This window comes from Pygocentrus nattereri, chromosome 24, assembly GCF_015220715.1.
Source record: "Pygocentrus nattereri isolate fPygNat1 chromosome 24, fPygNat1.pri, whole genome shotgun sequence".
NCBI classification, from domain to species: domain Eukaryota; kingdom Metazoa; phylum Chordata; class Actinopteri; order Characiformes; family Serrasalmidae; genus Pygocentrus; species Pygocentrus nattereri.
In genome coordinates this window covers 31,127,361-31,141,374 of record NC_051234.1, presented here as the reverse complement: position 1 = coordinate 31,141,374, position 14,014 = coordinate 31,127,361, and the positions used below count along the sequence as shown (strand labels likewise).

At 41.7% G+C, this 14,014-nt stretch overlaps 1 protein-coding gene across 1 annotated transcript in view; it reads left to right on the top strand.

The window, feature by feature from the left end:
• The window catches only part of ankha (ANKH inorganic pyrophosphate transport regulator a), a 40,507-nt gene extending 26,827 nt beyond the window's left edge, over positions 1-13,680 (top strand). The window contains exons 9-12 of the mRNA XM_037533771.1: positions 4,743-4,872; positions 8,298-8,421; positions 10,089-10,188; positions 12,044-13,680. Coding sequence (XP_037389668.1) covers positions 4,743-4,872; positions 8,298-8,421; positions 10,089-10,188; positions 12,044-12,187 — 498 coding nt within the window. The 3' untranslated portion in view covers positions 12,188-13,680. The remainder of the gene's footprint in view (positions 1-4,742; positions 4,873-8,297; positions 8,422-10,088; positions 10,189-12,043) is intronic.
• The last annotated feature ends 334 nt before the right edge of the window (positions 13,681-14,014 follow it).

Genomic DNA, 14,014 nt, shown 5'->3' with positions numbered 1-14,014 from the left:
TGGTGATGGGAACCAGACGTCCCACTCTGAAAGCTCCTCACAGAAAGTTCCTACATGAAATGGACTTTATGATTGAGCTGTGCACATATTTAAATGCTGGAATTGCTCTTTAATGCATTTTCCAGTCTCCACTCAATAGTGGCCTTGTTATGCATGATATAAACTGCATTATTATGGTAAAGTACTGGTTGTACTTGCTGTCTGGAATCTTGACATCTAGGCTCTGTTGTTGATGTCGGTGTTGGCTGCTCTGCTGTAGACTGGAGGGGCGTTGTGATGGTCTATATGAGAGTTTAATTACCTCTAGAGCTGGACAGTATGACTATGTATTGTTATCAAGATAAATTACATCCGAACGTTTTGATTCAAAAGAGAGCCTGTGTGTGAAATGTTTAATACAAGGAATTGAATTCCGAGATCTCGATGGTATTTTTAAAACGGGGTGTGACTTTGTCCATTCTGGCTTATTTGCATGTCAAATAAGATAAACATTGTGACGTAGTGCGTATCACACTAAAACCTATTAAAGTATTGTGATGTTATGTTTGATACATGCTGTCTCTCCAGCTCTAATTGCATCCCGCACCTTACAACCTGAACATGTTTCCCTTTTGAAATTTTTAAAATTATTATTTGTTTGTAATTTTGCAAAAACGTGAAACTGCAAAATTCACTTCTGAACAGTAAATAAATAAATATTTCAACAGGAAATTTTAAATCCATACGTATATTATTTAAATATAAGTCAAATTCAAATTCCTTATTATTCCCATGTTCAACAAAGTAAGATTACAGAAGAGGTCTTTCAGCTCAAGATCTGACCAAACTGCGATTTTTGTCAGGAAATTCTGTGGTAGCTTCAAAAAATTGCAGTGTCCTACATATGTCGATATATACATTATATTATATATACATATATATAGTAGTCATATTCATAATGCAAATAAACAAAAACAATAAAAAGTAACAAGAATTTCTTGGGTCCATATTTTTCCTGGACACCTTCACAGCCGCCACAGAGACTCGTTAATATCATCAATGACATCATGAGCTCAATTTACTGAGCACTGATTGGTCAAACCAGGAGCTGCTTTTTAACTACATACAATACTGGACTTCCTCGAGGAGAGGCTTGGAGATGGGTAAACAAACAAACAAACACACGACATCCAGAAAATCAATATTATATATATATATATATATATATATATATATATATATATATATATATATAAAACCATTATTAATTAATATTCTGTAAATTTTGCTTATTCAAATATGAACACTTTTCTCAGCAAATAAACACAAACTACACAAATAATAGATTTTGAAAATGTGTCTTGGATGCCTAAGAGTTTCGCACAGTACTGTGTGTAATAAATATATATATATATATAAATTAATTGGACTAGATTATAAATAAAATGAAAACTTCTTGTTGGCTTCTTGCTAATTTGCTCATGTGAACGATCCTCTTAAATGTGTTCTTGAAGGTTCTAAGAAAACGTCTACGTCAGATCCACGTCGTGTTCTTAAACTGCAGAACTGTTCTCACCTTTGTGCTCCTGAGTGTGTGTAGGTTCTGTTCTTACCTTACCTGGAACAAATCCCAAACAAGAAAACGCCGGTGAATGTCAGGACCGTGGTGAAACCTGCAGAAATGGGTTTTAAGGAGAAACGTCTTATTGAGGACGGTTGGTGAATGAGGCCCAATGTTTTGATATTTTTGGCGATGCATTTCTTAGAAGGAAGAATTTCTTAGAACAAAGTCTTTCAGTGATTAGATGTGACGTCCCTTTCTGAACGATAAGATCCAGATGATCCATGTGTCTAATGTCTCCCTCACAGAAACTTGTTTATCATAACGGTTATGAATACACTGCCAGATGACTGAGACGTTGTGCTATGATAGTTTTATAAGCTTGTGATCTATTTTAGTTTCAGAAAACAGGTTTAATCCATTACCAATGGAGGCACAAGGCCGAAGAAGATGTTTTACTCAGATCTGCTACTGGTTTACAGCTCAGCTCTACAGGAAACTCAGAAGATGCGTTTGGGTTCACTAGTGATTTTGGATGGTAAATAAAATGTCTCTATTTGAGTGGCTCCTGCCACCACCACTGTAAAGAATTAGTGAGTTTTTCTGTAATACAACATTTCACATCAAAGCACTCTGAGCAGCTTGCTGTTGTAACACATGCAGAATATGGTTTGTAGTCGTCATGTTGAAATGAGCATTGACATCCATGAAAGAGACGAAGCATGTTGCTCCAAAATGTGTGTTAATGGTGCTTTCACCCACTATTACACCCCCTGGGACACCTACAGGAGCTTTTATGAATCCCATTCTAAATCCATAGGCATTAATATGGAGTTGGTGCCCCTTTATAGCTACAACAGCTTCCACTCTTCTGGGAATCTTCCTACAAGATGGAGAGAGTCTTCTGCCCATTCATCCAGAAGAGCGTTTGTGAGGTCACTGATGTTGGACAAGAGGGTCTGGCTCACAGTCTCCATTCTAGTTCATCCCAATGGTGTTGGATGGGGTTGAGGTCAGGACTCTGTGAGAGTCAGTCAAGTTCTTCCGCACCAAGACTGTTCCCACAAAGTTGGAAGTGTACAATTTTCCAAAATGTCTTGGTGCTGAAGCATTCACTGGATCTAAGGGTTCTAGACCAACCCCTGAAAAACAGCCCCATATCATCATTTCTCCTCCACCAAACTTTACCGCTGCCACAGAGCAGAAAGGCAGGTAACGTTCTCCTGGCAACCGCCAAACCCAGACACATCCATCAGACTGACAGAGGGAGAAGCTGATTCATCACTACGGAGAATACGTTTCCACTGCTCCAGTGGTGGCGTGCGCCCCCCCCTCGCCAACCACCATTGGGCGTTGTGCATTTTGATCTTAAGGTTTGTGTACCGTTGCTCAACTATGGAAAACCATTTTGTGAAGCTCCTGATGTGCAGTTCTTTTTCTGGTCTTGCTTTCAGTGGCAGTTTGAAACTTTAGTGGGTGATTTAACAGAGGATAGACACTGTGAGCTTGAGCACTCGGTGGCCCCAACTGTTGTTGCTCCTAGAAGCTTCCATTTCACAATAGTAGCACTTACAGTTGTCTGGGGCAGATCTAGCAGGACAGGAATTTCTCAAACTGCGTTGTGGCATCCTAAGACTGGGCCATGTTTAAAGTCACTGAGCTCCTCAGTACGACCCTCTACTGCCAGTGTTTGTCTATGGAGACTGCAAGGCTATGTGCTTAATTTTATCCAGCTGTTAGCAATGGGTGTGGCTGAAACACCTGAACTCAATAATTTGGAGAGGAGTCCCAATACTTTTGTCTGTATAGCGTATCCATAAATATTAGCATAAGGTGACTGTTTTTAAATCTAGGCCTAACGTGCTTTTCTGTCAGTTGGCTTTTAGTAACTGGTGAACAGTTTTTATGTGTAAATGAGACAAGTGAGGAACTGAGGTATGGAACAAATTAAAGTAATCAAGGCACAAAACAAGAAAGTAAATACATTTAAATACCGTTGACCACCCTCTGACATGGCGCCTTTTTTACCATATTTGTGGGATTTTTTTTTTTGTTTTGTTTTTTTATTCTGTCTTATAAGAAGCACATTCTTTCTTTTCCATATCACAGCCTTGAATCACAACCCACATCATTTGTTATCAGCACTAGAAACAATCTGGAATGCAGATATGGATCGAAGACTGCACGCCTGCAAGCTAGTTGGGCAGAATTTAATCCTGTCTTATGATCATAAAAAACCTGCTCGGAACGTCCCTTTAAACGTTTGGTTTCTTCGTCTCTGTTTGTGTTTTTCTCAAAATAGCGGTGGTCTCTGTGTTTTTAAGAGGTAGTAAAGCTGGTATTCCCATAAAAGGTAACCGAAAACGCCCCAAGTATGCCCTTGTAAACATCACAAACTACAGATAACACGGCGGATCCAAACGCTAACACATGCCAAACTGGTAACTTTTGTTTGGCTTTTGAGAAACAATAGAGCTCATGCAAAGGTGTAGTTACTGGCAGACCAGTCAGCTGTTTTGTTTTTTGTGGCTTGACCATTGATAAATGTTGTAGCCAGAGGTGCCTGACATTAGACGGGAGTGGGGGGGTGGGGGACAATAAAAACCACGCTGGTCAATAGGGATGAGGCAGCGCTGCTTTGATGTCCAAGCCTCGGGGACCAGCTGTGGTTGGAACTCGGTTTTTCTGACTTCAATAACAGGATGTTTTGTGGTCTGGGCCGAGTTTCAGGAGGGCGTGGTGAGGAGCCAGGGGGTGGACACGTGGGCTCTCTTGGAGAGGCTCTGCGCTGTAAACAAGTGAGTCAAGCCTGCGCCTGGCCCAGCATGCAAGCGGCACTGCAGGGAGGCATGGCCGCAGGCGCTGGGTGAGGGAGCAGGCAAAGTGTGTGAAAAAGCTCTGTGGGACGAGTCCTGATTGCATGTCTGTGCTAGAATGATGACAGACATTCTGGCCCCTGCACTCAGTCAAAAACACCGTGCACATTAGAGAAAAACAACCAGCAGAGAAACAATGCACACTGACCGAGCAGGACTGACCGGATTAGATTGTTGTTTTGCCAAATGTGACATGTTTTCTGTGCAGGCTGGGGTATTTCTATTAGCCCTTTCAGCTTCTGTGCACCAACAGTGCTTAGTTACGGTGACACATATGTTCTCTCCTGTAGACACATGCATGTTTATGTGTGTATTTGTCTGTCTAGATGTGCTTCATGGTGTTCTGGATACCTGGCGTGTCCAAGCGGATCCTGGTGGACGTAATAGGGGTGGATGCCGGGTTCGCACAGCTCTGCATTGTTCCTCTGCGGATCTTCTCCTTCTTCCCTGTGCCAGGTTGGATCCCATGACCACCTCAGCCACTGCTTGAAGCTATGGCGTCTGTCATCATGATCCATTAATGTGTACAAATTACAATTTCAGAGCCAAAATACCAACTCCATTCCAAACAAATTGAGACGGGCTAATTGAAACAGAAGGCAGCATTTAGTAAATGTATTAAAATGAACATGGTACAAAAACAAAAGTAAATACGCTCACATTTCAGATTTGATGCCTGCACCATATTCCAGAAATGCTGGGAGTCTGTTTACTGCTACAATAAGACGTTACATAAAATTTCCTTTTAATTACACTTAATGAATGTTTGGTCACGCCAGTTGATCCAGTTTTGAGAGCGGAATGTTTTTTGCCTTTTTCCGTTGTGCATTTTATTAGATTTTGCGCTTCTGGATTCACCACCTATTTTCGAGGAGTCCTAAATAGTGGGTGGAGTTGGATACGACAAAATTGGGAAAAATCTGGGGGGAAAAGCCAATTACAATTATAGAAAATTCACATGGGTTCATTACTTGTTACATTTTGTCTTGCCTGAAAATATTAATGGTAAGACTATGTACACAAACGATATATCCCTGAGAAAGACAGTGTGTTGCTCCACAATGTGTATATGGGTCATTCTACAGGAACGTCCACATTTTCATCTACCCATAGGAATCGCTGGAGTTGGTGATCGTCATTGGTGTTGCACATAATACAGGTTAACACCAGTGACAATGTTTTTTACTAAACAGCTGCTGCAGAGCATCAAACCACATGTTGCCAATCGTGAAATATCCACTAACGTAATGTAATTTAATCCATTTATGTTCTATTTTTTCAGTGACCTCAGAATAAAGTCGGTCACACCAGTGACGTCAGCTAGAAGCTTCATATGAAACCAGGAGCCGAATGAGAGAATCTCTGAAAAAAACTGAAAGACACAGTGGGCTCACCACGAGCTTTTCTTTCATAGATCCTCAGAAAACAGGTGAAAAGAAGCCAAATGACGTCATCAGTGTAACTTCAAAATAAGAGTTTTTTTTGTTAAGCAGTAACACCAATGACACGACTCCTGGGGACTTTCATTATATATTTTAGAATATTTATTTGGTTTTTGTTTTCTTTGTCATTTAAATCATACATTTCATAGCCACAGTTAGATTATTGCCTCAGCCTTCACACATGACTGTGGGGATGAGCTCTTCTGTGGTGCTCTGAATTCTATACGATTGATTTAAAACCATTATTGCTAAATTCAGACTCAAGAAGAACTTCTTCTTCTTCTTTCGGCTGCTCCCTTTAGGGGTCGCCACAGCGGATCATCTGCCTCCATCTTGCCCTATCCACTGCCTCCTCTACTTTCACACCAACCATCTCCATGTCCACCTTCACTACATCCATAAACCTTCTCTGAGGTCTACCTCTTCTCCTTCTACCCGGCAGCTCCATCTCCAACATTCTTTGCCCAATATATCCACTATTCCTCCTCAACACATGTCCAAACCATCTCAACCTGGCCTCTCTGGCTTTATCTCCAAACTGCTCCACCTTCTCTGTCCCTCTGATCTGCTCACTTCTAATCTTGTCCATCCTGGTCACTCCCAACGAAGATCTCAGCATCTTCATCTCCGCCACCTCCAGCTCAGCCTCCTGTCTTTTAGACAGAGCCACAGTCTCCAAACCACACATCATAGCAGGACGCACTGCTGTCTTGTAAACAAAGACTCAAGAAGGTGTAATAGTTAAAATATTGTCGTTTTATTTTATAAATATAAATAAATTGTAACCCCAGCATGTTTTTCAAGTGTAATATATCTGTAAACACTAGGGACACAAAACTGGACGTTTCTGTAGAATGACCCAGACATCTTTGTGTGGTGCCATCACAGATTTGTTACGGGCACTAACACGAAATGGGCACTAACACAAAACCCATGCCAGATTCTGGCTTTTGAACTTTATGCTGTTAATAATGTGAATGTTTTTGTTCTTCTTTGCCTGGGAGGAGACACAACTGATCATTTCCATAAACTAGAAGCTTTTAATCCAAGGTGCTTTGCAGGTGGGCGGATCAGACTTGTTGAGTTTTCAGTTTTAGATGGTGGGCTTCCTTCCTGGAAGAAATATTAAAAAGGCAGACAGATATTGAGGATGAGGCCTAAATTAAGCATATCAGTGGTAAAAGCTAGGTGTGTTTATCAGTGATCCCTATGATTACATATACAGGGAGAACAAAAGTGGACCTAGAACGTACCCCGGGGGGACGCCAGTGGCGAGGTTGTGGGGATATGAGAGCGTCTGGTCAAAACTGGAATGAGATGGTTTGTGGTTTGTGCAAAGGTCTGACGAACCCCCTTTGTCAATTAGATTTCCAGTCAAAATGCCCATAAATAAAAATGATTAATTTTTCAGAAGATATTACTGAAGAGATTAGACATACAGTAATTCTCCTACACGTTTGGTCCTGCTCCCGCCCGCAGTCCTGTATAACTGGTTTCCATCTGTGTTAGTCACAATTGAAAATGACTGCTGTAGGTCAGTCTTCCTAATATTCATCTTTATTGTTGTGTGTTCTTTATTAAGAGCACTGGCCGTCTGACTGTCTGAAGACACAGCCGTTTCTCTAGCCTGCAAAAAAAGATTCACGCAATTTGTTGCTTCTATTTAGAACATATTTTAGAGTGAGTTTATTACTTGTTGTCATTTTGCTGTCACTTATTTTATATGACCATTATTGGGTGACCGTTATTTAACATTTGTGCTGTTCCACTCCCACCTGCACTGTCCTGGTTATCCGCCGGCTTCTGCACACCACACTGAAAATTAGCCTCACGCCACAAGATATTGTGGTGGATCCCACGGGAATGCAGACCTCTAATTTAGCTGTCAAGAAGCCCTTAATTAGAAAAGGAAAAAGAGGAAAAGCATAAAAATCAAACACAGAAGCTTCTGGAAATTTTAGAACAATTCACTGACCACCCCAGAGTCCAGACCTCAGCGTCACTGAATGGGTTTGGCATTTCTTGGCTCGTAAAAAAAAAAAACCTTGGAGATATGAAAGACGACTTCTGCAGATTTCTTCTGAAAAAAACGGAAAACAACTCTCCCAAAAAGAATGGAAGCTGAAATGAATGAATACATGAATGAATGATGATTTGGTCAGTTATTGGAGCTTCTGCGTAATTCTCTGTTAAATATACACTCTTAAAAAAGATGGTTCTTCAAGGGTTCTTTAGTAAAGAAAACGCTCAAAGAGGGTTACTAAAGAACCCGTAAAGAACCATCTTATTTTAATGAGTGTAGCGTATGCGTTTTCCTGACACTGAGAAAAGAACAACATGTTCTTAACGGCTGTTTTAACCAGAAATTAAACAAACTCTCCATCTGTGGGAGAATTGAATTGGCCCCGTGTGACTCCTGACTCCCTTTTTGTGGTGCAGTGACACTTCGGGCTCATCTGACAGGCTGGCTGATGACCCTGAAGAAGACCTTCGTGTTGGCGCCCAGCTCTGCGCTGAGGATCGCTGTGCTGATCATAAGCCTGACTGTGCTTCCCTATATGGGGTATGAAAAACAAGTGTTTCTGTTGGGTTGCATAAACACCTGCATTTCTAGTTTCTCTGCTTTTCAGATTGTTTGCTTTATGTGGTCGTCCTGCTTCTGCTACATATTTCGCTTATTTTTACTTTGGAAGGAAAGACTCTATCCCGTCAAGCGAAAGGGAACCTGCACCTTTTTTGTTTCTGGCTAAAACTTTAGTTTAAGGTCTCCTTCTCGGGGAGCTCACAGGACTTGTCCTGAATATACATTAATGAATGCTTTACTTGAATTAGTAATATCAGACGGCATATCGCTGCTGATGGAACAAAACCTTGCTGCTTATTTTTTGTTGTTTTTTGGTTTATAACAAAATTTTAGTAGTGTGTAGATTTTATGATGAATGGAGCAAAAGAAACGGCCAACGTGACTTTGAAATCGTCTGGTTCCATTGACTTTCATTAGGAGTGAGGTATGTTTTTTCCTTCTTTTTTCCTTACCGTTTTGGAGACCCGAGCTTTTGTTCCGTTAACAGCGATATGTGCATAAACACCGGTCAGGCGTAACATTCTGACCAGCTCCACTTACTGTATAGCTGCACTCTGTAGTTCTACAGTTACAGACTGTAGTCCATCTGTTTCTCTGATACTCTGTTACCCTGTTCTTCAGTGGTCAGGACCCCCATGGACCCTCACAGAGCAGGTACTGTTTGGGTGGTGGATCATTCTCAGCACTGCAGTAACACTGACGTGATGGTGGGGTGTTAGTGTGTGTTGCACTGGTCTGAGTGGATCAGACACAGCAGTGCTGCTGGAGTTTTTAAACACTGTGTCCACTCACTGTCCACTCTATTAGACACTCCTACCTTGTCGGTCCACCTTGTAGATGTAAAGTCAGAGACGACAGCTCATCTGCTGTGTTGGTCATCCTCTAGTCCTTCATTAGTGGTCACAGGACGCTGCCCACAGGACGCTGTTGGCTGGATGTTTGTGGTTGGTGGACTATTCTCAGTCCAGCAGCGACACTGAGGTGATTAAAAACTGATCCACTCGTACCAGCACAACACACACTAACACACCACCACCACGTCAGTGTTGCTGACAGAGGTGGTCATAATGTTATGCCTGATCGGTGTGTGTATTATATATGTAGCATTCATAAACGTCTTTGAGGACTTCTGGGTGTCTTGCGTATGTAAGTAGAGCCTGTAACAGGAATCCATAGGGAAGAGCAGTAAGAATGACCAAAATTTCTCCCAGGTTTTACGTTCCTGCCTGTGTCTGCTTTATCCGGAACTAATTTGATGTCATGCTGCCTGTGAATGTTTGGGCGGCCTAAAAATAGGATGGAGATTAGATGTTCTTGAGGGCTTTTGAATTAACGATGATTCAAAGCCACATACCTGCAGACCACTAGAGCTGCCAATACATGGCTGGGCTTAAATGCAGGCATTTCCCCCCTCATTAGATGGTAAAGGAAGTCTTCCTGGAATGATATATGCATGTACTTTCCAGTATATGGAACAGTGTAAACCATAAAAAGGCCACCCACATATTCTGTTGTAATGTCTAATGCATGCATTTGCCCAGTTTATGTGTAGCCATATGTCTCGGTGGCCAGTCTATGTCTATTATGCAGAATATGCAGGCTGTTTTGGGGACCAGTGAACATTTTTATTGAATAATCTTGTACAGGATCCATGGTGCTACGCTGGGAGTGGGCTCTCTGCTGGCTGGCTTCCTGGGGGAGGCCACAATGGTGGCGGTGGCTGCGTGCTATGTGTACCGAAAACAGGTGAGCAAACATCACATTTTAAAAATCGAGGTGCTGCAGAATCTTTCCAAAAACTCACACCCCCATTCAAGAGTTTGGAATCAGGTGTCACACTTTAAATATTCCGTAATAATTTATACAGCTTATCGCTGCTGTCAGAAGAAAACCTGTCCATTTTTGTCGTTTTTCAGTTTTTGACATAATTTGAAAATACATGTTACTCTTTACATTGTCTGTAGATTTCATGATGAATGGGCCAAAAGAAACGGCCCAAAATGACTTGGAACACATTCTGGTTCCACTGACTTCCATTAAAAGTAAAGTAGGTTTTTTCCTTCTCCTGTGAAATTACCATTTTGGAGATGTGAGGTTTTGATCCGACAACAGCAAAAATAATCTAGACACTAAAACGTAAATCCAGGGTTCATACATGAGTTCAGGCGTTTTAAGAACAAGACGAAATAGCATTGGTAGTTTATGTTGTTAAATTATTAAAGGTAATTAGGTAACGAACTAATTATCCATTCGTAGTCATTTTCCTTTCATGAAATTATTATGACTAGTAATATGAGATCTGGATATTCGTTTTATAGTAAGTTCATTCTTAATGCTATACTTTCTCATATCTCAGCTTATTATGGAATCATCTCCAGCTCCATTTATTTTATGTGTGTATCTGCGACAGCGTTGCTTTTATGCTGTTATGATTAGTGACTCCAAACTTTTTAATGCATGTATAAAAGCAGACTTTAGGTGGTAAATACAGTTTTTATTCTATTCTATATTAGTTGTAATATTAATCGTGTACTGTCTAATTCACACAATCAATATATGGAAACTGAGCTGGCAAAAGAGCATGTTTTAAATTCATCATGGGTGTGATGTCACAACCATAAACATATTTACATGAGACTATTCTAATGAAGCCTACAGCTGTTTAGCCAGCCCATTCATGATGATGTAATAAGAAGTGTTGTCACTGCAGACAGCACCACGAAAACGACAGGAAAACGAAGCTGTTGGAGAAGAGCTTGTTTTAAAATGTAAGGCCCAATCCCATCTCACCCTTCGCCCCTACCACTTAGCCCTCTCACCGTTCTCGTCCAGGGGTAGGATGCCCCTGTTATCGTAGGGTGAAGTGTTGGGGCTACATTGCCCTACAAACATCGTTTATAAACATTATGGACATTTTTCCTCATAACTGGCATGAAAAATCTCTAATAATATGCTGACATCTCGGTAGCTAGCTAGCTAACTTTCCCGTTCCACCTTAAATAGTCCAGCAGTTCTGATGCCTGAAGCTCCAGAATGTAACTGCTGCTCCATTTAAGGTGGAACGGGAAAATTTGAACAAGAATCTGGAGAATCTCTGACTTCAGCTTCATATCACTGAAGAATTAGGGGGGGTGATAATAAATAAGTGCCCCCCTCTTTGAAGGCGTATGACCCCTAAATGTGACTAAAGCCCAGCAGTGAGGAGCTGAACTTTCCCCTCCTCTGCTGTCCCTGCAGACGGGCAGGGTCGCCTACAGAGCAGCGCTAGTAGCTGTTAATGAAGTGATGCTCTTTTATCTGAGGGTCTCATTTCAGAGGGAAGATCAACCACTGCCCCTTATTACTCAGTTCTAAAGCTCAGTTCCAAGGGGTTAGAGTGACACTTGAAAACAAGGGGTAGGGGTAAAAAGAAGAAATGGGACTGGGCCTTAGTTTCACTTGATGCTACATGAGGAACAATCAGCATAGGTTTCATGGCCCAAAATTGGTGTATTATATTTCTTACTGGGTCAAGCAATGCAAGGCACACCTGTAAGGTAGGGGTCATGTTTTGTAGTACATTACTGATGTCATTTCCTTTCTCTCTCATTCAAATACCCAGCGGAAAAAACCGGACATGGTCGTGCAGGTAGAGGACGCTGCTCCGATGACTGACGTCCCATCCAGGACTCAACCGGATAGCGTCCAAGAAATCACAGAGGAAGACGGGCAAGTGGAGGAAGACGGAGAGCGAATTGAAGGGTGAAAAGGGGAAAAGGCGGCTGGACAGGATGAATCGATCTAACATCCTGACAAGGTTTTTGCCTATAACTGAAATAACGGTGCAAATAAGGACAGTTTGTTGGACATTCCACTGTATCCCACTTCTGACACCAACACAACACAGGACCGCCTGCTGTGGGATGTGGACATTGAGACTAAAGCCTGAATTTATGTACACTATATGTCCAAAAGCATTCAGACACCCTTGTAATTAGTGAATTCAGCCACTTGAAGGTGCTGACATGTTCATTTGTCCACACAGCTAGCTTATATAACCTCAATAGAAATGCATTGGGGGCTGTGGAGCAGTGGCACTGTGTTCTTTGGGGTGTTGGAACACATTGAATATCATCCAACAGCAGTACATGACCTCACTGATGCTGTTGTGGCCGAATACAATCAAATCCTCATAGCAATGTCGCAAAATTAAGGTTAAAGCCCTCCCAGAAGAGTAGAAGATGTTACTGTGGCAAAGGGGGACAAAATCCCCATTAATACTCTTCATTTCAAAAGAAATGCAAGCGTCTATACTTTTGGACATGTAGTGTATCTGCTATAGCACTTTCTGCACTGATGGAAACTTTTTAACTTTTTTTTTTTGCACTTACAAGTTCTAGCAAGACTTCCTGCACAGCAGCCGACAAACAAACCTTTGCCAAAGCAGCAGGACTGGTGACCCGGTGGATGTTTGTGCACTCGTTTTTTGAGCTTGGCTGTCAAAAACAACAAGTAACTGTGTGAAGGGAGATGATCACCCACCCTAAGATTCATCGACAGCAGATCGAGGCGGAGGTGTGGAGACCTGCTAGCTGCTGAACTCTGCCAAAACATACGGGCTGGGCTTGTTTTGGCCTTGAAACGCACAATAGCTGTTAGCGCACAATAGTTACAGCACATTTACTCTGGTGAAATGTATATTTTGTTTGGGCTCTAATTTTGAGGGATATTACATATATATTTTGAATTCTTTTATATTTTTATAAATGCCAGATATTCCGCTTTTTGTCTAGTTTTCTATAAGAGGTTTAGCTTTTGTTTTAAGTAAAGCCCATTGAGGTAAAGAAACTTCACTGAGAAATATTAACACCGGCAACAGGACATCAATACTGGACTGCAGTAAGAGTTTTTCAGAGTTCTGAGAGTTTCAAGCAGGATATGTTGTGGTTTGATTGCAGCGTAAAAGCCTTCACATCCCTGGAATAAAGATAGCTTAGAGAAACCATGTAGAACCATTCCCAATCCCAAGATCCTTGGCGTAAGTCCATGATGACATGCACTCCATGACCTCCTCAAACCTTCAAACACTGAATAACAAAGTCCATGAAAGCTCACCTGATTACATGAATGAGTTCTCACTGTTTACAAGTGATTTGTGGTACTATGCAAAAGTCAGAGTGAGTCACTCTCTCCCTTCATTCCAGCTTCCGTTCTTCTCAGGAGACTCACTTTCAGCTCCTCAAAGAACCTGCAGACACGCCTCCACAGCTCAGTCTGAGAAGCTGGTTGATTTTCTGAAGTAATCAAACCCATTCAGTGTTGTTGAGGTCTGGACTCTGGGGTGGTCAGTCCATTGTCCAGCTTCTTTGTTTGATGTGTCCGTCTCCTTTTCTCAGTGAGGTTCTTCTTGATCAGCTACACGTCCTTTCAGACCCACATCGCTGAGTGGTCTTCTCACAGTGGAAGGATGGACAGAAGCACCTGTGGATGTTCTCAGATCTGAAGCAGCTTGATCTTCTCCTCTCTCTCAGAGATCAAAGCTTCCAGTGCTGTTTATCTGATGGGGGCGGTTTTGGGGTCTACCAGGTCTTCC